General features: G+C 39.8%; 2 protein-coding genes across 3 annotated transcripts; both read left to right on the top strand.

Moving 5' to 3' along the window:
- Positions 1-773: 773 nt before the first annotated feature.
- On the top strand, positions 774-15266 carry smarcd1 (SWI/SNF related BAF chromatin remodeling complex subunit D1; the record flags this gene model as incomplete). Of its 2 annotated transcripts, XM_079217948.1 has the most annotated exons (13): positions 774-959; positions 4247-4422; positions 5306-5348; positions 5516-5638; positions 6172-6294; positions 6549-6665; positions 7314-7415; positions 7546-7707; positions 8903-9000; positions 9131-9266; positions 10241-10363; positions 11992-12093; positions 13871-15266. In XM_079217948.1, the coding sequence occupies 13 exons, from the start codon at positions 774-776 to the stop codon at positions 13922-13924; spliced, it is 1545 nt and encodes a 514-aa protein (XP_079074074.1). In that variant the 3' UTR covers positions 13925-15266. The 2 variants fall into 2 exon arrangements, with proteins under 2 accessions (XP_079074074.1, XP_079074075.1); XM_079217949.1 differs by lacking the exon at positions 10241-10363.
- Positions 15267-15972: 706 nt separating this feature from the next.
- On the top strand, positions 15973-22414 carry LOC306736123 (glycerol-3-phosphate dehydrogenase [NAD(+)], cytoplasmic-like). The gene is made up of 8 exons (XM_079217723.1): positions 15973-16030; positions 19250-19427; positions 19516-19656; positions 19762-19900; positions 20373-20485; positions 21332-21568; positions 21668-21774; positions 21888-22414. The coding sequence occupies exons 1-8, from the start codon at positions 15987-15989 to the stop codon at positions 21982-21984; spliced, it is 1056 nt and encodes a 351-aa protein (XP_079073849.1). The 5' UTR covers positions 15973-15986; the 3' UTR covers positions 21985-22414.
- Positions 22415-23776: the final 1362 nt, after the last annotated feature.

Genomic DNA, 23776 nt, shown 5'->3' with positions numbered 1-23776 from the left:
AGTTGATATTTAGGGGGAATACATGTGACTTTCAAGGCTTTAATTGATCAGTTACTTAAATAAGAGCTCCAAATGTTCAAAGTAATAATTGTCATCGATATAGTATAATATATATTAGTATTTATATTATCAGGAAATTTGGTTGTGTGTTTGTTTAATATCTTTCAGACTTGAATAAAAGAAAGATACTGTAATGTTGTTGTTGTTGTTGTTTTTAAACCTTTTTTGTTGTTATGGCTATTGATTGTTAAGATTGCACAGGTTAAAATACATACTTTTATTTCATTCATCCCACAATCTGATACACATTTCTTTGACAGTTTTCTGTAGGATCTCAAGATGCAGTTTTTTGTTAAATCAAGTGTTTTTGCAGGCAATGAACAGACCATATTTGCCACATAAAAAAAGTATGTTCAGATAAAGTGCAATTAGCAAAGTAAAATGAACGAAATACTTTATAGTATATATACATATACATTTACACAGTTTGACATCACTATAATATCGTAATACATATAATATAAATTGACTGTCTTCGAATGTGATCCAGTTAGATATTTAATGTATTACAAATGTGCTGTGTTTTGTATTCTTAACTTAATATATTTCAGGATCCTGTTATTTCACACAGTTTGGAATATTATGGTTTAACTGCAGTACCGCAGACACCCAGCAGGAGACGCTGTGTGATCGTCACCACCCTCCCACGAAAACTCTGTTCTCGCTCTCGCGGTAGCTCCGTGCCTCCACCGGCGGCGACATTCAGAGAGGAGATGGCGGCCAGAGGGGGGTTTCAGTCAGCACCGACTGTTGGTGGTGGTGGAGCAATGGGACCCGGACCACCGGTACCAGGCGCAGGACCAGGCATGGGACCCGGGACTCCCTCCGGAAGGATGATACCATCGTCGGCCGCGCAGAACCACATGTACCGCTCCCCGATGCCAGGGCCCGGGTACCCGGTGAGATATCACTCCATCTTTGCTGCTGACGCGCGAGCCAGTCCGCTAGAACAAAGCCTCTTACCGCTGCTTTGTCACGAGCGGCTAACGTTAACCGCCGACACCGGCTCACGGTAGCCCCGCCGGAAAGTTCCTCCCCTTCAGATACGTTTAACCCGTCCGCTCCGAGTGACAAGCTGCTGTTAGTCAGTTTGTTGTTTGAATTCGCAAACCCTCCCGCCCGCGAACGTTATTGTCAACTAACGTTAGCTAGTTAGTCACGGTAGCCAATTAGCTTAGCATGCTAACAGCGCTAACGTTAGCTGGTAACTGTGTTTCGCTAAGTTTACTCGTGAAAACATTATTAAAATAGCTTTGGGTGGTTAATAGACGATCCGTTGATTGGAGCCTTTAATGATAAACGACGAACATGAAAAAGTTCAAGCTTTGTTTGAATTCAAAAGTTAGCTTTTACAGTTCCCACGTCTGGTCCACTTTTGAATGAATCGGCTGCACGAAGCCACAGTTTGTATCGTTGTAGATTCTCTCGTGTATCAGATGATCACACCTGCAACCTGTGTGATTAACATTAGTTTGTTTGTTGCATCCCCCCTCCACCCCTACAGAGGCAACTTTGTGTGTCCTGGCTGGTAAAGGTGTTACACAACGGAATAAGTGAACCCAGGTGTTTTCTGAAAACTCACCTCAAACGTGGCAACCCCCCCCCCCCCCCCATGCATTGTGGTACAATGTTGATGATATAGCGTTAGGTCTGAATTTGAGATCATACAATTATAGTTAACCATGGAGGCTGTGGTCTAGAAGCACAATGTTTAAATTATTTGAAACACGGGAAGGTTTTCCATGTTACTGATGTCTTATATGTGGTGGTCAAACTAAAGGTGCAGCCAACAGTGATTTGAATTAATATGTTGATAGTTTGATTAAGTTATAAAACATTAAATGTCACATTGTTGGGTAATTCCAAAATGAATGCAATCTCTCAGTCCATATATTGTTGAATGCTTTTAGTATGATGATATAGCTCCAAGTGGTTGTTATAGTAAGAGTATTATACACTATCTAGAATTATGGAGGCTCCGTCTGATTGTTTCCAACTTGTGTGATCCAAACATTTCAAATAACTCCAGAATTTTTTGAAAAACAGATGGAATCATTTACAAAACCCACAATATTTAATTATTTAACAAGATATTATCCTAAATCCACATTTATTGGTGTTTAGCCTTTCAAAAACGTTTTCACTTCATTCAAAACCTGCTTGCTCCCCGCTCCTGCCTCACACAGTCAAGCACCTGCATTGACAGAGTGCTCTTGCAGCAATCTAACTGAAAAATCACATTTACATAACCACAACAGCAAAAACTGATATAAAACCATCTTTCAAAAACCTCAGTTGAAGCTTCAAATGTAAAAAAAAAAGAGATCTGGAACAGCCAGAGTTATCCTGTCATGCATGCTGCTACTAATTGATTTTGTAGATTTGTGAATAGACCCATGCAGATAATAATTTTTTTTAGTAATCCAATCTGTGGCTGTGTATTAGTTCAGTACTACCCTAACTGTATCTGATCTTGATAAAGATGTAGTCTAAAGAGACATTTAGCGTATATCCACGGTAGTTGAAGTGTGTGCTGCCTAGCTACTGGCAACCTGAAACAGTTTAGTGAAAGGATGTTACATCTTTTTTTCTCCAGTGTCCTTGACTGCTTTCACTCACACAAGCAGCCTTTCTCTTCATGGTCGAAGCGGCTTCATTTTCTCAATACTGCAGAACTCCGGTTGTTCTCCAGTAAACCAAGGTCGTACCGATTTATAGTATAAAGAGCACTAAATGATCGACATGCGGTTCCTCTGCCCACACTGCGACTGTGTGGAAAAGGCAGAGCACATTCATCTAGCTTGTATTGTTGACAAGTCAATGTCCGTCACTCTTCCAATCCTCCACCATATGCTGAAGCTGAAAAGTGTTTTGCCTTCATCTCACTCATTTGTGGAACGACTGCTGGAGGGAAAGCTACAATCAGTGATTTGTCATTTATCTGCTTTTCTCACCTGCACTCATGCAGTCAAATACGCGAAGTCGCCTGTTTGAGTTCTTAGCGCTGGGCTTGGTGAGTTGGAGTTTGTTCTGTATTGACTTGTTTGAAGGAGCCGGCGTGCAAATTGTTGCTATCTCTTGTAGGACGAAAGTATGTGGATCTGATGATTTAATAAGCAGGGTCTGTTTCTTCTGTAAACAGTACAGAGCTGCAATTTGTTTTCTTGTACTTGAACATGTCTAGTGCAAAATTTGTTTGGATTAGTTTCGTATGAATAGATTGACATCAGGGTGTAGCAGAATGTGTTATGGGTATTGCTGATGAGCAAGATTGTAGGATTAATGATTTCTCCGATGTGGGTTTTTTTATAAACATTGCAGTTTTATTTGGTGCTCTCATATTCGATTAATTAAACTGTCTTTGATTGTGGGAAACAAAATGTTGCTATAAACATTGCCTTTATGAATGGAACAAAATTACAGATCAGATAGACGTTTAGATTTTGACATTCATGTTGTTATGGGACACTGATAAACAAGATAATATGAAAATGGCACTTAGACTTGTCCGTTGTCTGTGGACAACATGCTTGACTCTGATGCCCCACGCCCACTCGTGCACAGAGCTCTGTTAGCATCTTTATTCAAAGTGTATTGGTATTGACCATGTCACATGTCCAAATTGCACAAAACTTCAACAATGCACGTCCTTGGGTCCTCAGCAATACATCTGCCAAATGTGAAATCGATTGGATGAACTGTTTACGACATATGCAAAAGACACACACACATATATACATACAGACAGAGATTACATTTTTTATTGCTGGATGCTTTTCAACAAAGCGTTCTTTGTTGCAATGTGTGTTGCAATGTTTCATTCAGTAAAAAGATCCAGTGCATTGTAGTTAAAGCCACAGCAGTAGATCTGCCCTAACAGCTGCAAAAAATTCAATTTGGGTTGTCAGGACTAAATAATTATCACCTGCCATCAGAGAGACCAGGGGTAAAATCATTTTCATTAGCAGTTAAACTTGATGGGTTTTCTTGATTGATCGTCGAGGTAACAGTGAAAAATGGCTCGGAATTTGCAATACCAAATGTCTAAATAGACTAAATATATTTAATTTATAGTATTATAATGGAAGGCTAGGAAAAGCATATTTGAGAGGCTAAAAAAAATTGCTTGGCAAAAAATAATGCTCATCAATTATGAAAAATCCTTTTTTATATATTTTCTATGTAGAGACCTGGCATGCCTCCATCCAACCGCATGACCCCGCAAGGACCAGCCATGGGCCCCCCGGGGTATGGCAACAGCCCAGTGTCCCGTCCTGTGATGCCCGGCGTGATGGACCCGTCTCGCAAGAGGCCCGCCCCCCAACAGATCCAGCAGGTTCAGCAGCAGCACCGCAACCAGCAGTAAGTCCCCACTCATACAGAAGATCAATATTTTAGAGCTTAACTTTTATTATGGACTTTGTTGTAATGGCATAGAAAATAGTGTTTTTAATGTGAACAACAGTCTCCAAGCCCGGCACCCTCCCACTCCCTCAGTCACGCCGTCCTGCACTCGTCCCCTGTCGTCATCACTGTCATCCAAAACTCTGGTTCCTATTGGAAATCTGTCTTTACTAAAACAGATTGAAAAGGGGGGGCTTTTTTAATGGGAAAAAGTACATTTTCTAAAGAAACGTTTTGGTAGAAGTAAACTAGCCTCATCCGATATCTTAAAACTTCCGAAATGTTTTCAGCAGTTTTGCAATGAAATGATTAATTGAAATGTGACTGATTACTATTTTGAATTCATTTCAATATCTTCTTGAGACCTTTTTTTGGGCTTAAAATCACAGGGATGCACAGCTAAATGCAGTTGTAGCACCTCTGTTACACAAGAAAAACAAAAACAGTACTGCAGCAACGTATACAAGTCTCTGGGCAGATAATATGGCCGACATCTTAACATAAAATATTACACTTTAGGAAAACACTGTTCCACTTGTTCATCAATCATTCTACTAGAGTCTGCGCGCTGTCCTTCGATCCTCAAGTGCAGCTTGATCAGTGATGCCGTGATGGAGCCTGGTCACTGTAAAAATGTGGGCACAACAGTTACTGACCTCCCATTGCTGTGTTACACAGAAGTCCCATTTCTTCCGCCTTATATAACTGCGACCAGACATCAGACAGCCAGGCGTAGGCTGGGTAGTGCAATAGCCTTAAGTTATCGCTGGGTTAGCCTAGCTTCCATCTTGACTCTTACTTTAATTCAAACTTATGTTGTTTCAATAATTTGTTTTTACAGCACAAAGAAGAAGAAGATGGCTGATAAAATTCTACCTCAGAGGGTGAGTCGTCCATGGAAATCCTTTAATCCTGGCCTTCATTGTGTTGGACCGATTACAATTGCTTGGTCATTTACATTTTTATTGAGGTGTCTATGTGTAAAGTACTGACAAGTGTGTGTTCCTCTGAAAGATCTCTCTTGTACACTCCCTGCTTTGTTGTGTTCTAGATCAGGGAACTGGTCCCAGAGTCTCAGGCTTACATGGATCTCCTGGCTTTTGAGAGGAAGCTGGATCAGACCATCATGCGCAAGAGGCTGGACATTCAGGAGGCCCTCAAGAGGCCCATTAAGGTGTGGATCAAATAAAGCTTTCACTCCTTGAATCCCTCAGTCACTCTGGTTCAGACCTGAAATTAATTACAAAGCCATTCAGACCCCTCGAGGCCTCCATCCATCCCCATAACTGGACATTTAAAAGCAATGTAATTCAGTAAAGGCTTGTAAAAATGTCTACAACACTATGAGTTTGGACATATCGCAGACATTTTAAAATATATATGTATTTTACTGTTGAACCGGGCTTTAACTCGCAAGGATTTTTGAAGTTCGCGGTTGTTGTTTTGTGTGGCAGTGTATCAAACGCTAAGTACATTGTTAGGTAGACAACATGCCTAGCAGATATTTCTATATAAGTTGATCGTCATCTCAGTGTCCGCCTTCAGCAAACAATACATTGATTTAATCTGAAATCAAGTCGCAGCAGAGCTATCTTATCTTTCCCCTGTTTGTGCACATGTGCCGATTATCAGTGTTGATAACAAGTTGGTGTTGAGTGAATAATAGCCCTTCAATTTAACGTTTCTTTTTGATTGATTGTTTTACAGCAAAAGAGAAAGCTTCGGATCTTCATATCAAACACCTTTAACCCCGCAAAGCCAGATGCTGAGGATGGAGAGGGCACAGTGGCATCATGGGAGCTACGTGTTGAGGGTCGTCTGCTGGAAGATGTAAACTTCATCATTAAAATATATTGGTTTATATGAATGTTTTCTATGTGTAAACTGATTTAAAAGTAGTTTAAATGTATTCCAGAGCACAGCTAATATAACTAACCAAATTGCAAATGTCTTGTTGGGCTACATTGAGCCAAAACTATGAAACCAAAAATCTTTGGTATAAAGTTCTAATGTTTACAGACACATATACAGAGATTATAATAATTTCATTTATATTCCCACTAACTGAAACATTTGCTTTGCAGACGGCTGTGTCCAAGTATGAAGCCACCAAACAGAAGCGGAAGTTCTCCTCTTTCTTCAAGTCTCTGGTGATCGAGTTGGACAAGGACTTGTATGGTCCAGATAATCACCTTGTGGAAGTAAGAATTTATTATATGCATCTTACTATACAAGCAGATATCTACCCCCTTTTTTTCATTGAAAAGATGACACACAACAAAAATGAAAAGGTTTCAAGTCCGCCGAGGGAAGAAAAAAAGCACTTTCAGGATGATTATTTCTTTGAAATTATGCAGCAATAAGGTCTAAACCTCTCCCAAACCATAACACAATATGTGAACGTTCTCTCTGCAAAGGTTGACTTTGATAAAGTGAAGCAGAACAAAGTTAGAGAGGGTTTTAGTACAGAACATGCAGGTGAGGTCTCATTGGGGCCCATTTGGGCTATTTGAATTTTCTCATGTACCAAACCATACATTTTACTTGTATATTACTTATGGTGTTCAATACATCCAAATACAGCAGTTTTGGGCTTTTATTTTTAAAAATTCATAAAACAACCTATAAATTACAGTTTTATATAACAATCACTCAGTTTCCCCCCTTGAAGGCTTTTTATTAATCAGACAAACAATCCAAAACTCAACGATATTCTGTTAACTATCATATAAGACAGAATTATATTAACAATATAGTTGCCAACTAATCATTTCAGCTTTGGTTAAAGCCAGTAAATACTTGTGTGTGTATTTAAATACGATACTTAAAAAATAATTATGTTATTTTAGTGGCACAGGACCGCCACCACCCAGGAGACTGATGGTTTCCAGGTGAAGAGGCCCGGTGATGTGGGTGTTCGCTGCACTGTCCTGCTCATGCTCGACTACCAGGTAAATGAATGCTTGGGCGTTTACTCTTCATCTCAGAATGACCTGTGATTTGATAATGTTGCCTTCAAGTTCTTTTTCAAACATTTGTTGTCTGTTTCATATCAAACCAACCTTTCTGTGTGCCAAACAGCCCCCTCAGTTCAAGCTGGACCCCCGGTTGGCTCGTATGCTGGGTATCCACACACAGACCAGGCCGGTCATCATTCAGGCTCTGTGGCAGTACGTCAAGACCCACAAACTTCAAGACCCTCATGAGCGCGAGTTCATCAACTGTGACAAATACCTGCAGCAGGTGAGTCGAGTCCTTTTTGTAACATAAGGCACCGTAAAATTGTCATTGAACTTTATTGACGCATTTTGTGATTTTTAGAAAGGCACCAAAAGGAGCCTCTTTGTTCTTCAAATCTGATAAATACAAACTGGCCATTGTCAGAATCAGAATTGTTTATTTTGCCAAGTACGTTGCACATACAAGGAATTTGACTAGGAGAAAGAAACATAAACATAGAATAAAACAATAAACAGTGCAATAATCAAGACATCATTTGTATGAAGCTGGACTGAGCAACAGCATAGTTGTCCCGGTTAACTCTTGATGTTGTGCAGTCCGTCTCTACTCTTCCTGCTGTCCTTATATGGAGTCTCTTCTTTCTGGGTCACTGACTGGTTTCCCAGTGCTTTTCTTTCTACTGTGCCAAGATAAACAGAGAATTGTGGAAAGCTGACGTGAGCATATCCAAATTTAAAGTAACTGGTTAGCTTAAAGTTTATTGTAATTACAACAGTGATTTGTAATGTAGTAAAGATGAAATAGAGCCATGACTTTAAAAATATCTACACCATCAGTAAACATTTTCACAAATCTTAATAGCAGCGACCAACACACGCGAGGACAAACAATTGAAAAGGACAAAGTGTATTATTGCAAATGTTGGCAATGTTGATGCTGAAACCTAATTGTCTTCTACATAGTTAAATTGTGAGTGATTTACTAAAAAAAAAAATTTAGAATACAATATCTTTGCAGGGTTTTCTTTCAATACAAACGCAAGCATACATACTGAATGTGAGGCGACAGGAAATTCAATGAACTCTTCCTTTAAACACAAACCTGCCCAGGTACTCAAGCCTTTTGGCAAAATAGAACGCATTTAAAATATATTGACATGAGTTAATGTGTATTGGCCCTGATGCAAAACATAATTAATAAAGCAAAGTAACTCAAACTGTTTCTCCAAAACTGTCTCCACAATTTGATGATGTTATACGCTTATTTTCTGAAGCTTATTTGCTTCATTATGCATATATTTGCATAAAGCATTAAGGTTGTTTTGATCGTGTCTATGGACTGCGATTGTGCAGCATTGGGAATGATTTATTTCTTGTTTTTTTCCCTGATGTTCTGAATAAGGCGGCTAAATATGTCTCGTTTTGCTAATTTGCTAGTGTAGGCTCTGACAAACGGGGTGTTGGTTTCATTTTTGTAGATCTTTGAGACTCAGCGAATGAAGTTCTCTGAGATCCCGCAGCGCTTGCATGCCCTCCTGATGCCCCCAGAGCCAATCATCATCAACCATGTGATCAGGTAACTTCATTACAGTGATAAATAAGGTCCCCTATCTGACAAAAGTCACATGTTAAAGTTTCCTGATCTCCTGCCGGCTAATTTGACATCCACATACAGCTCAAACTAAATGTACTGTATTCTGTTATAGCGTTGACCCGAATGACCAAAAGAAGACTGCTTGCTATGACATCGACGTGGAGGTGGACGACACACTGAAGACCCAGATGAACTCCTTCCTGCTCTCCACAGCCAGTCAGCAGGAAATAGCAGGACTGGACAATAAGGTACAAACGAAGAGCTTTTAGACAGACACATCCCCTCCCTGTGTAATGAAAAGGTGTTTTGTTTCCTGCTGTATTTCTCTGCTTTTTCTTTTTTGTGGGATTTTGATCTATTACATGACTAAGTCCCCACTGACTGTAGACCAACTTAAAATCAAACAAATGTCACACAAAGAGAGGAAGTATCTTTTTTGGCGTCATAAGAAATGGCATTTAATTATTTGTTACAACTTGAATCAGCCGTAGCTGCGTAAAGGCCATTTTAAGCACGCTCACTTTAAATGCAAAATTGGACCCTTGTTCCATTGAGTCACTGTGTAGTTTATTTCCTCCCATTTTGTGAGCCTCCTGAGAGGAATTTCATACTTAGCCACTCTCCCAATGTGTAGCCCGTGAATTGCCGGTTTCTTTCTCGCCCGTTTTGAGGTCAGTCAGGTCTTTTTGACCTCCTGCTAGCAGCCGTTACCTTTGCTGGGATGGCTGTAATCACATTGATAAGGCGTGGAGCCATTCCCTTAAAAGACATCCGCCTGTGTAGTCTTTTGTTCCGAGTCAACATTGTAAATAGAGAGAGCTTGTTTATAGGCGCCATTCATATTGTGACTTTGATTTGGGTTTGGTGACGATTATTGATATACACCCAGTTCCTGCCGGCCTCGTATCAGAAACGGTTCGCCGCAGAATTAAAGTGTTTCAGTTTTCTCTGTATGTAAGTAAGTAACGTTTATTTGTATCGCACTTATCACAGACAAAGGTCACAAAGTGCTGATGTATAGTGTCTCCTCATGAAATAAATGTGGTGCTGTGGTTTAAAACCGTTTTCAAACTGCTGATCTCAGGAATTCTTGCTGTAAAGGTTATTAAGGAAACACCCGTCCCACCGTTTTTCTGTGTCAGCAATGTTCCATTTAATTAATATCTTATTAATTACTTTTAAATTGATGACTCATCTCTTTATTCTCTTTAATTCTTTTCAGATCCATGAAACCATTGAGACCATTAACCAGCTGAAGACCCAGAGAGAGTTCATGTTGAATTTTGCCAGAGATCCTCAGGGCTTTATCAACGACTGGTTGCAGTCACAGTGCAGAGACCTCAAGGTGAGTCTGTCCTCTTGGCACTGAAAATGCATTCATCTGTGGTCTCATATCTCTACAGAAAGCATGTTGCTTCTGCATGAAAACAAACAAATCCACCATATTCCGTATATCACAGCTTTTTTGTCTTCACCATGCATCCCTAAAGGTCTTGTTTGGTGTGCTTCTAAATATGAGTGTAGGTAGATGTGTAGTTGATGTCAGTCATTCAGAATCCTAAGCATACTCATACCATGATGAGAAATCATCATGGATAAGAAGAGGAGGCAACATCATTACTATTGCTGCTGCTTAATCTACCTTCGTATTATTATTATTATGTTTCTCCATAGTGCAATTTCACTGTCACTGTTATCTGGACACACCTCACGGCATGATGTAATGCAGGGGTGGCCAACCAGTCAGAGACTAAGAGCCACATTTTTTACTGTGTTACTGCAAAGAGCCACATCATACCCACCCCCCCCCCGTGAGCCAAAAATTAAAATGTCTCTGTTACTACGACATAAATCCATTTAATTTAGGGTTAAGAAACCAACATTACTCTATCAAAGATCAAACTTAAAACAGATGAAAATAACAAAGTCAAAGATTAAACACATGTTATTATATTAACTTTGTTCAAAGCTTTTTTGTCACAGTTGAGAAGGACATAACTCTAAGAACATGCATGTGGTCTGGGGCAGTGGTTTAACTGATCTGGCTGCAGGACCCACCATCACCCTGAATGACAAGCCGCGACCAAAGCGAGGAACATTTTCAACTTCTCAATTTGATTTAATGAAAATATGGCACCTAGGTTTGAACCTGAGATAGTATCACAGCCGTCGCGCCTTGATTTCGACACCAGTAGTCTAAAGTATTTGCAAAATCAATAAAAAGATTTAAAAAAAAAAAAACACAAACTTCGATATGAACGCAAGAGCCGCATGAAACCAGGCAAAGAGCCGCATGCGGCTCGGGAGCCGCGGGTTGGCCAGGCCTGATGTAATGCATGCATCCCCCATCCTAGAAGAAATGTACCTTCTGCCAGGAGACTTATTCCTTATTTGATTCAAAGGTTTTAGGATGGAGGAAGTTGTATGCTGTTCAGATTTATAAAGCCATTGAGGCGAATTTATGATTTGGGTTATTTAAATAGCCTTGACAATCAGTAAAAACCCATTTATAAACCAGGCGTTGCAACAAAACATTGAGAAATGTAGAAAAGCAGAATAAGAAAGTGTATACAAGAGAAATAAACTTCTGCGGTGCCTTAAGTCACAGATACATGATAACTACTAAGAGTATCTCAGAGGGAAACAATGAAACTACACACTGACACATTCATGTCTGATATCAAATGTAAAATATCCGGAAAAGGGAACATCAAAACAACAATTATAAACATAACCTCTCGTTTATCTAAGCTTGATTCATATTAAAGGTTAGTGAATTCCTTGAGGTTAATAATATTTGATCCTACATAGGTTTAATATGGGAAGAGAGGACTTTGTTACATATACAAAATATAAATTTAACAAATTCTGTTCAAAGCTCAACAGTCAACTTTGTTCTCTTGCGACGACATGTTTGACTTCGCTGCGGTCGGCATTTTATTAATGTGTAAATGTGTCTTCCTCTATTTACAGACCATGACAGATGTGGTCGCAAACCCAGAAGAAGAGCGAAGAGCAGAGTTTTACTACCAGCCGTGGGCTCAGGAGGCGGTCTGCCGCTACTTCTACTCCAAGGTAATCCACTTTATTCCTCCTCCTATAATTTGTATTTCTTTATTTCTTCTTTGTTCCTAACTGAATTATCTCAATAACTATATTATGAATTGTCACGAAAGGTCGATGACTTTCATGTTCCCCAGAGGCTGAATCCTATAAACTTTAGTAAACCCCTGACTTTTCCTCTCGCGCCTGTGAGGTTGACATTCAGGTTTCTTGATATATCTCAACCGCTATTGGATAGATCGCCATGAAATTTAGTTCAGACATTAACGGTGCCCAGAGGAGGAATTCTAATGACTTTGGGGATCCGCTGTACTCCGCTAATTACGACTTAAACTAACCATTACTTTTATTGTTGAAAAATCGGCTGATTATTTTTGTCGATAAGAAATCACCCAAAAAACATAAAACTTGTTGGACTACAAGAGATCATTTGCCACCTTTTTTTATATGGATGCACAATGACTGTTGATGGTAAATGTAGCCCACTAAAAAAATAAGTGTTTGCTGTATTGAACCGAGAAAGCTGATTTCTCCTCCTGCAGAGCCGTTTACCAGAATGCATTGCATGCAATCAGCAGGTCTGCTCAGTTTCTGGGGGTTCCCCACAGGCACAGTCCTCCTCTGCAGCTGTAGCTTCGAGCCACTTCTCTTCGGCTGAATATAAGAGAAACCTTGTCAATGACATCCTCTACACTTTCATTTTGAGATGCCATTTTCCGCTGTTGGAAAATCAAAACAAACGAAGAGAATGAATGAATGAATATGTACTTTATTAATCCCCAAGGGGAAACTTTATGTCATCAGTAGCGCTTTACAACTTGAAGATACAAACACACAAGATAAAAGATCAAATATATAAAGAAGCAACATGGATGAAAGACATATACAAAATTAAAATATATATATATTTAAATATACACAATAGAATAGAATACAACTAACTGGAATGAAATATATGTATATTTACAGCCGCAGAGTGTATTCATTAATTAAGTAAATTAGATAAACAATAGATAGTGCAAAGTATGTATGTGTACAGTGATGAATTAATCCAGAGGAACTAGCAAGCGGTGACTTGTTATGAAGCCGTATTGCTGTAGGCAGGAATGTTCTCCTGAAACGGTCCTTATTGCAGCGGAGCGTGAGGAATCTCTTGGAGAAAGTGCTCCGCTGACCCTGCAGTAGGTGATGGAGAGGGTGGTCCAGGTTGTCCATTATGGACAAAAGTTTCTTCAGCGTCCTCCTCTCCACCACCTGCTCCAGGAACTCCTGCTTGCAGCCAATGATGGAGCCGGCCTTCTTAACTAGCTTGTTTTACTAGCTTGCTAGAACTAGGAGGTTTTTAGCGGCATTGCGCCCCACAACTACCGCAGCTGAAGAAGCACTCTGTAGTTCTTCTTGCCTTCAAATTCAAAACGTAGAACATCGGAGGGACATGCAGGTGTTTTCATGCTATATCCCCAACTCAATTAAATTTACTAACATACCACAAAAAAAGCAGAACATCTTCCCTCACCTTTTGAGAAGCTGAAGGCAGATAACTAAAACAGTAAATTTAATTATCAAAATAGGTAATTTTTCTGCTAATTAACTATTTAATTCATCTTAAGTGCTAATCAGAAACTGTTTGCGTGCTAACGCACTAAACTAAGATGGAAGATGGTGAAAATGATAAACATATCTTACCATCAGCATGGCCAAAGACTTGTGGTGTTTTCATCATGGCCATTGTTTACCTCATCATCGTATTGCTTTCTGGTGATTTAAAATCTTTTTTGTGTGTTTTCAGGTCCAGCAGAGGCGACAGGAGCTGGAGACGGCGCTCGGCATCAGGAACACCTAAAGCTATTGTATCCACGGACACGTGCTGTATGGTCCAAGACGACCAATGTGTGTGGGATGTTCAAAATGAATTCCTCCGAGAGTTTTCTAATAAACTTAGAGAGACATAGATACTAGATGGCTTTACCGTTATATAGGATGTCCTTTTTGTTTTTGTTTTAATTCACCCTGCAGCTCGACTACTGTTGCAGTTTGATCGCTACTTCCACTTTTCCACACCAGAGCTGCAATGTATTTTTCGCTTGCATGTCTAAGCCTTACCTGGAAGCATTCCTCTCATTTTGATACATGGTGCCCACACGAAAGTGCAGAAAAAGCAGAAGGCAACTTTTAATGTATTCTGTCCCTGAATCTAAAAATATTTTTGAATCGGATGGAATGTGTTGATTCTGCCTTGACTCTTTTTGGCCCCTTTTTCGGAAAGTAAACTTACATTTTACTCTCCCAACTTGGCTCCCGGACACTTGCCCGTTCAGTTAGATATTGATTGTCTTTGTAATCAATCGCTACTTGGTTGGCTGTTCATGTGTCACTTTGTCTTAAGCGCTCGTCGGTTTGTTTTGACAGTTTGTGCCACAGTCTGGTGTAGAAAGAGAGAGAAAGCTCTATCATGGCAAGATATACATCTCTTGTTGAGGGTGCCATTTAGTATGACGTTTTCCTTTTATTTTTTTTGTTATCAATGATTCTTGTTTTAAAAATATGTATTATATCAGTACTTGTCTTGTTAGCTAGTACAGATTATCAAGGAAGTAGCTAGTATGAGTACCTCTAGTCTATATAGTTTTGTAAATACTGAGCAGAAAAAAACTGAAGATGGATGTGAAGTAAAATTGTATCTTATCCTGGCAGATGTTTTTCTTAACTTTTTGTCTACGCTCAGATAGTTGAAGCAGTATTTATATTATTAATCAGCCCTTGCTGTCGCAGCACAGCGATCTAGCTCTCATCAACATGAAGATGTCACGTTGGACGAGTTGCTGCTCTGTGGGACAAAATGTACACAACATTCATGTCGCCTGCAAGCTGGGGAAAGTTAAATATTCTGCTTATAGTTTTGTGTATTTTTGATTATGTGCAGAGAAGCCATAAACGGTTGAAGAAGATTTAAAGAGTTTCTTCGTAGACTTCACACCGTGTTGAGTTTAATGGTTGTTGTTTGCCCGTTGAAGGTGAAGATGAGTGTCCTGGCTGAAACTTTAGCGTGCATTTAATTCACAAATTCCAAGAATACACTAATGTGGGTTTGGGCAGGTACATGATTTGAAGCAATTGGTGGGAACCTCTGGGTGGGTGGAGGGAGGGGGGCGACTGTAGTACTATTTGAATCTGCAGACTTTTTCATGGACCAAACCTATTTTTCTGTATGTTCTTATGTTATAATAAAGGATATGTAAAATGTACATGTCTGAAAGTGGTTTCTTTCTTTTTTTACCTTTGTCATGAACACTGCTTTGAATGTTTATGTATCTGGTTATTGGTCTATAATTTAAGTAAAAGTATTGGAAAATGTAATCTAAGTACAGCACTTTAATAGTTCCTTTCCACCACGGAATGTCATACTTGTAATGAAATGGAAATGGAAGATGTTTGGTATTTGTTTTGAAAACAACCTCCTTTGGTTATCCTAATTTTGTGTTGATTGATTAATAACGTTCGAGCTTTAGTTTATTGAAGGGACCAATCACTTATTCTGATACCATTTGTGTTGCACTTTAAGTTAGAGCAACGTCAACATTTGATATTTACAGGGTAAATATGTTTACGTGAACTTATTTATAATTATATGCATATTGCTCTCTCAAAAAATCCTTATGTCACTTCCTCGGTGTATTTCTGACGTCACCGTGGGGTTTAATTAAACATGCGGCAACACTAGCACTGTGGACTCTCTTGTATCTCCGTGTGGAGAGTTTGTCCCCAAGCGGCCGCAGAGCGGACCAACCAGCTGGACGGGGCGTGTCCAACCAGCTGGAGGGGGCGTGTCAGGTATAAATACACCTCGTCCCGCCGCAGTGTGTCTTCGCACCAGCAGCAGCTCCGTCTGGAAGGTCAAATACACAATGGCAGCGCCGAAGAAAATCTGTGTGATCGGCTCTGGTAACTGGTGAGTGGAGGGTCTAAATAATAAAAGGTGTCTGAATGAACTATAGTGACCTTTAAGATGTCTGAAAGTTCAGTGTTTTTTGTAATCTGGAGCAGCCTGTCAGTTGTGATCTATTGTAAGGTTGTACTCATCATAACGGTATTTTTGTTCCCTGGATTAGATTTCACACTCAGTGGACGGCTTTGTGTGTGAGTGCATGTCTTTAAATTAACAAACTTGGAAAAGAGAAGGCAACTTTAACCTATATTTTAAATGCAGATACATAATTCATAAAGTTCATCAAGTGGATTTTGTCTTTTGCAGAGTGGAGGTCTGCCGACACTGACCTTTGACCTTTGATGCTTAACACCCCCTAAATCTTTATTAAAGAAACAGCTCTTTTTTTTTTATTCAGCAGTATTTGTGCTGAGGCGGCTGCTGAAATGTTGTTGACATCCCTCGACCTGCATGACATTCAGTTCAGTCTGCGGAGGAGAAAGTATTCAGATACTACAAAACTAAAGTAGTAGATGTATTAGTGAAAGACCGGCATTCAAAATTGTACCTATGAAAAAGTAAGTCTGTCAGCAGCATGTAACCAGAGGTGTCAAGTAACGAAGTACAAATACTTCGTTACCTTACTTAAGTAGAAATTTTGGGCATCAATACTTTACTGGAGTATTAATTTTTCAGACGACTTTTTACTTCTACTCCTTACATTTTCACGCAAATATCTGTACTTTCTACTCCCTACATTTTAAAAATAGCCTCGTTACTATTTCATTTTAGTTTGTTTTCACTCCGGCTTGTCATCGTTCAAAAACACACACACAAAAAACCTCTCCTCCCCGTTGCCCACAGATACGTGCGCGCGCTGTGAGCGCTGAGCACACACACTAGCGGACAGAGAGCGTCGAAAAATATGTCGCGTGAAAAGTAGACCGCTAAATCTGCGTTTTAAACGCTCCCAGGGTGAAGATGCAACAGCAGCTCTCCTGTGAGGAGCACCGGAGTTCTCCTCGCACCGGAGCAGCTCTCTGAACCCGGAGCAGCTCTCCTGCTCCAGGTGAAACGAGCCAAAGTGCTCGTGTCTTCTACCAACAATGAGCTGCTGGCTTCACATATTACAAAAGTACAAAGTACACGGATATAAAACTAAGTCATTAATAAATACATATATATATACATGGACAAATGCCTGTACTTTCGGGTAAATGGTTACGGTACGCCGTTAACAGGTTACGCTTACGCATGCGCGATTTGACGCGACGCCGTGAACTCCGTGAGCTCGTCTTTTCCTGCTGTTGCGTTTCTCAAAATAAAAAACAGATCTAAGCTCAATATTGAGCATGAATTGAGAGAGGCCGTATCAAATCTACAACCCCGTTTATAACATATGTGTCAAGGAAAGCAGGTCACTGCAGCCACTAATACTGATACAACGTGATGGCTCACATATATGCACTCATTCTGTTTTGTTTGGCAAAAAAAATTAAAAGCTTATTGTTTTCCACAATGAGCTATTTAGTAGTAACTAAATATGAGTAATTTTTTGCACAGATAGAACTTACACAAAACATTGTCTGATGGGGCAATCTGATTTACTTGAAAGTGATTGCAATTTTCTTTATTCTGTTATTTATAAAAGCACAGATGAGTCACACAATTATGTTATTTACAGAAAAAGTTTGAGAACCACAGCTTTAAGTGTTTGTGTCGGAGTCGCCGCCGCCGCCTATTTTGCACTATTACAATACATATAGGCAACTAGTTATCATGTCTTCCGATCCATGAAACGCATGTTAATGCTCAGTAGTACACATATGGTACTTTAATGTATTTGCATTGTAATAAAATGTGATCATTTTAAATGGGCATATATGCAGCTGAAACGGGTAGCCTAGTGCATCCCACATTTTTCAACATAACATTTTAAAACATTATAGTCATTATGGCCTTTATAAAAATGATTGTTTTGGGGGAGGTGGGGTAGTGCACTATAGGCCCCTGAGAGGCTTAAGAGTTTGTCCTTAATGGAAAAAAACATTCCCCTTACAATACTTTTATACTTTTAAGTAGTTTTTAAACCAGTACTTTTGCACTTTTACTTAAGTAAAAAGCTTGAGTTGATACTTCAACTTTTACAAAAGTATTTTTAAACCATAGTATCTATACTTCTACTTGAGTAATGAATGTGAATACTTTTGCCACCTCTGCATGTAACCAAAGTATTAGAAATAAAATTAAAAAAAATACTCATGTATTGTAGTGGCTCTTTTTAGTAAATATGTACATTATTATCATCTTTATTATGGATGCATTAATATGTAAGAAGCATTTCAATGCTGTAGCTGGTTGAGAGAGATACTTTAAGGTTAAGTTATACACATTTGGGAAGTTTAATCTATAACAAGTCATGTGTTATGAAGTATAAAGTAGCATACAATGGAAATACTCAAGACAAGTACAAGTACCTTAAAACTGAAGAACTTGACTGAGATCAGGTTGTGACAGGTCAAAAGTAATAGTGTTCTTAAATCTTAAATAGGGATTGTGTTCTTGTAATCTTGAATAGGGGATTTCTCGCAGCTCTTAGTTTGTTATGATGTTATGATGTTATGATGACATTCAACAGCCTGTTATCAAACAAGACATTCCTCATGCCAACACAAAGGTCCTCTGGTATTCTCTGTTTCACCTCTAGTTTTATTCTGGTCTGGAAAAGTCACGTGACAGGAAATATCTTAATTACAATGTTCCAGTGTCACAAGTAATTTTGACATCTGCTCACTGTTAGGAGATACACTACTGTATTTAAAGCAATAACTTTATAATAAAGTAGTCATGAGACATCTAAAATATATTTTCATATATTCAAAAGTGTAAAAGTTGTATTTCTTACACACAGTGGTCAGTGTGCGACCTCCTTAATGTCATATTTGAGGCAAATAACTTTTTCTTATGTAGAAATACACAAATAAACAAAAAGTCGGTACCCGCCAGCAATATCAGAGAATCAATATAACCGGTCAAACTCAAGACTACATATAGATGACAACTGTTTCATCCTTTATTGATAATAAAGTATCACTGCAGCACCAGACCAGAGTATGAAATTCGTTAAAATCCATGTTTAAATTACATATCACGGAAAAAACAGAATATATTGAACCTTTTATAAGTTCAACCAGCTGCTGTCTCTGAACCCAGTATGATCACTGTGCGCCTCCATGTCCACAGGGGCTCGGCCATTGCCAAGATTGTGGGCGCCAACGCAGCCAAGTATGACACGTTTGACACCACCGTGAACATGTGGGTGTTAGAGGAGACGGTGAACGGCCGTAAACTCACCGAAATAATCAACACGGACCATGAAAATGTGAAATACCTGCCTGGCCACAAGCTGCCCCCCAACGTGGTGAGCATGAGAACAGTGACTCCTTGACGGCTTGCTGTTGGTGTCACATGACTGATGTTTCCTCCTTGTTTCCTCCCTTCCTCGTCAGTTGGCCGTTGCAGACTTGGCCGAGTCTGTGAAAGGAGCCGACATCCTGATCTTCGTGGTGCCTCATCAGTTCATTGTGAGAGTGTGTGACTCCATTAAAGCGCACATCAAGAAGGATGCTGTAGGAATGTCTCTCATCAAGGTCACAATTTTTTTTCTTCTTATATTTTTGAATTCATATCGCACCATATTGGTACAGGAATGTCACAGTGCACTAAAGAAGTAATGGTCTTGTGGTCTGCTCCAGGGTGTGGATGCGGGTCCGGAGGGTCTGAAGCTGATCTCTGAGGTCATCCGAGAGAAGCTGGGCATCACGGTGAGCGTCCTCATGGGGGCAAACATCGCCAACGAGGTCGCCGAGGAGAAGTTTTGTGAAACGACAATCGGTATGGACGATGAACAGACATGTGGTGCCTCCAACTGCGGGGACGCACTGACATTTGTCTTTTAGAAATTACTTGCTATTAAAGTAAAGTCTTAAATGCAATGCTTACAGGATACAATCACAATGTATTTTTTCCCCAAACTAGATGTATACAGCAATTTTGACTGTCGCTCCAGTTGTAGTTAAGGAGGACGTGACTTTAGATGTATCAATAATGATTGGTCAAAATGTATCTTGTATCTTTTATTGGCCTTTTCCATTCATTCATTTAAAGTGACTCTGGTCCTCTTTTTAAAATACATTTTGATGTAAAGATAACATAAACACATGTTTACATTACAATTGAGCCATTTTTATACATTTTTTGAATGACATCTTTAGAGAACATCTTGAAATTCAAACGTTTTATACAGTAACCCGTATTGTGCCATTCAAACTGATGATTTTTGGGTGGGGGTTATTTTTGGACACAGGGTGCAGAGACAAGGCTTTTGGGCCCCTGCTGAAGGAGCTGATGCAGACCATCAACTTCCGTGTGACTGTGGTGGAGGAGTCTGATGTAGTGGAGATCTGCGGGGCGCTCAAGGTCGGCTTTTCTCTTCCTTCCAAACAAATGTACTCCTTCTATTTTCTCTGGCATCTGAGCGCGAGCAAAACTGTTCAATACCGTGTCTGTGCTTCAGCTCATAAGAATACATAAAAGATTTCATAAGGGAAAAATGTGGCGCGGTAAAAAGAATTCCAGTCACTAGAATGTTTTTGTGGCTTAATATTTCTCCACATCTACTGATATATCGCTTCAAATTCTCCACCTGGTGAGATTTCTCTCATCGTTCAGACATCTTTTTAACTGGTACATTTAAAACCATTTTAAAGAAAACATTCATATACCACGTTAAAGAGAAACACCTGCTCGTCTTGCAGATGCAGCATTGTTCCGAAACGCTTGAATTATACATATTACAAACTAATAACTAATACTCTCATTGTTTTTTTGAGTTGATTGACATATATATGCTATTCAACAGGATGTGTGTCATGTGGGGCGACTGGCTCAGTCAATCAGAGGGTCAGTGGTTCGATCCCCAGCTCCACTAGTCCATGTAGGCAAGGCACTTAACCCCAAATTGCTCCTTTAGGCCTATGAATTAGTTTGAGTCCTGATTGGCCATCAGTGTGTGAATGGGTGAATGATGTAGTTTTAAAGCGCTTTGATTGGTTGGAAGACTAGAATAAGAACCCTTATGCAGTAAAGAGACACATCTAAAATAATTTGCTGTCCAGTTGTGAAAACATATCTGAAAATGATCTATGTGGACCACTGCTTTCTCATCCAAACAGTGAGATTCCTCAACGCATTGGTACCAACAGCCAGCATGTAACCAGTGCCACACACACATTTACCAGCATCCTCTCCTTCTGTTTGCTGCAGAACATCGTGGCCGTGGGAGCCGGTTTCTGTGACGGCCTGGGGTTCGGTGACAACACCAAGGCGGCGGTGATTCGCCTCGGCCTGATGGAGATGATCGCCTTCGCCAAGGTCTTCTGCACAAACTGCCAAGTCTCCCCCGCCACCTTCCTGGAGAGCTGCGGCATCGCTGACCTCATCACAACCTGCTACGGCGGACGCAACCGCAAGATCGGGGAGGCGTTCGCCAAAACAGGCAAAGTACGAAGAAATCGATTCCCATCGTCACTCCCATCTCATGAAAGCCATGACAACGTAACATCAAACACTAAAACGACACCGAACGTCTTTTTGTTTTAGACCATTGAGCAGTTGGAAAATGAGCTGCTGAATGGTCAGAAGCTTCAAGGTCCAGCGACTGCGTCCGAGGTTCATCAAATCTTGAAACATAAAAACATGGTGGAAAAGTAAGTTTGTCTTCTGTTTTATTAAGAGGATCTTGGTATTGATCCATTTCATTATGGAATCCTTAGTTGTGTGTATTAACATCATGGTTTCCATCGTTGTCTCTCGCCTCTAGGTTTCCCCTTTTCACCGCCGTTCACCAGATCTGCTTCAACGGCCACTCGGTCACAGATTTCATCAAGTGTTTGCAGGACCACCCAGAGCACATTTGAAGGATTAGAGCCTGAAGAACGGCTGGAAGTTTGGTAATGGACTCACTCTAGAGCTACTGTATAACCAAGGTGATTGTAGGGAGGAAGGTTAGGTGAAGACCGTACTGCCTGATTCGGAGTACTTTCATGTTTAAAACTCAAAAACAAAAAGACAACAAAAAAACACAAAGTTGCCTTCTCTACTCCTCTTTTGCCTTCCATTACAATACTGACAAAAGCACTGCCTTATGTTTAGACTTATTAGAAACAAAGTGTTGCATTAAACCTACCTAGTCTTAAAAGTTTAAAGAATTTACACAATGCTCAAACCCCAACCTGAATGTTGTAAAATGTTACGTAATTGTTTGGCTAAAAGCCTGAATGTGCCTTTTCACGGACACGCTTGTTATCCAATGTTTTAACAAAGCATTAAACACAGTTCCAACTGCCACTGTGTTGTTTCTTTCTTCCGGATTTGAGTTTTGGATTTTGGAATAAATTATTTAGCTTGTTCACTTTACGCCTGTGCTCATGTTTAATGTGTCCTGTTTGACTTGCTGGTATCGTCCTGCAGGATACACTCACACTCACTCTGCAGCCGCCTCGCTGCAACCTGAGCTCAGCCAGGCTGCCACTCTAAACTCTTCACCTTTACCATTTTCTAGAGCCTCTATTCAACCTTTCTTTTTAAGTTCACGCCCCGTCTCAGTCCTCATAAGTGATGACTGTGTTGATCAGTATGGGTTATTGATGGTACTAAGATTGTTTCAGTAGGAATTATCAACGCCGTCATAATCAAACAAGCATTCCTTGTGTTTTTCAACCCCCTTCACTCATTTTTTTGTTGTTGATTCATTCAGAAACATCTCTGAAGATGTAATCTCTCTCTAAAATCTGTTAAAATGCAAGAAACCGATGTGTGTTTATTCACGGTCATCTATCCGTGACCATATCTCATCAATGCTCAGTTCCTGTAAATTACTGGATAAGAGTTTCAGCTAAAGGCAGCATGAAAGGCAGCATGAAAGGCAGCGTGTGGTGTTATAAAACGTCTTTGCCAGTATTCTAATTGTTAAGACGCTTGAGCAAAAGTCCTCCCCACGTATACGCTCTTTGATCCCACAAATTAGTTTATTTTATTTTTTATATTTTGCCAGCTCTGTTGTTATGCTATGTTGTCGACCATGAAGTTGCATCATTTGCCACTTGTATTGAGTTGGATTCCCTTGCTGAAACCCCTCGCATAGTTTTTGAGTCAACTGGCCTATGAGATTTCTAATAATAACACGCTCTAAAGGGGAAAATGCCCATCTATAATTAGACACGGCGGGAAGCACTGCAGCTGCCGCATCCCTGCTTCACAACACAGATGGAGGGATGCCACCGTTTTGAAATACTACACCATTGTGGTGCCTTCAAAAATCATGACGTGACTGTCATTCTTCAAGCCACATTTATAAAATGTATATGAAATGAACAATTATAAATATCTATAATGTCTTTCAGTGGGGTATACATGTATGTCTGAGCTCTTGCAGAAATACAATACCTTGTATAGGTCAAGAAGGTTGCTTAATATAATATTCCAGAACAATTTGTAGTTGTAGTACACTAATGAGCCACTTGGAGGCGCAATCACATCGATTACAAGCCCATCACTCCCGTCAGTTTGATCTTCCTTTCATTCGGGACCTTTACAGAAACCGTCAGACGGATTACTGAGTGGAAGCTATACAATCTTCTCAAGTATAATACGTTTTAATAACCTAAATATTAAAGTATCTGACAACAGTGTGGCTCCTCCAGGAAATCA

Source organism: Taurulus bubalis, assembly GCF_910589615.1.
Source record: "Taurulus bubalis genome assembly, chromosome: 5".
Lineage (NCBI taxonomy): Eukaryota > Metazoa > Chordata > Actinopteri > Perciformes > Cottidae > Taurulus > Taurulus bubalis.
The sequence above is the reverse complement of the archived record's forward strand: the minus strand, read 5'-3'. Positions and strand labels throughout refer to the sequence as shown.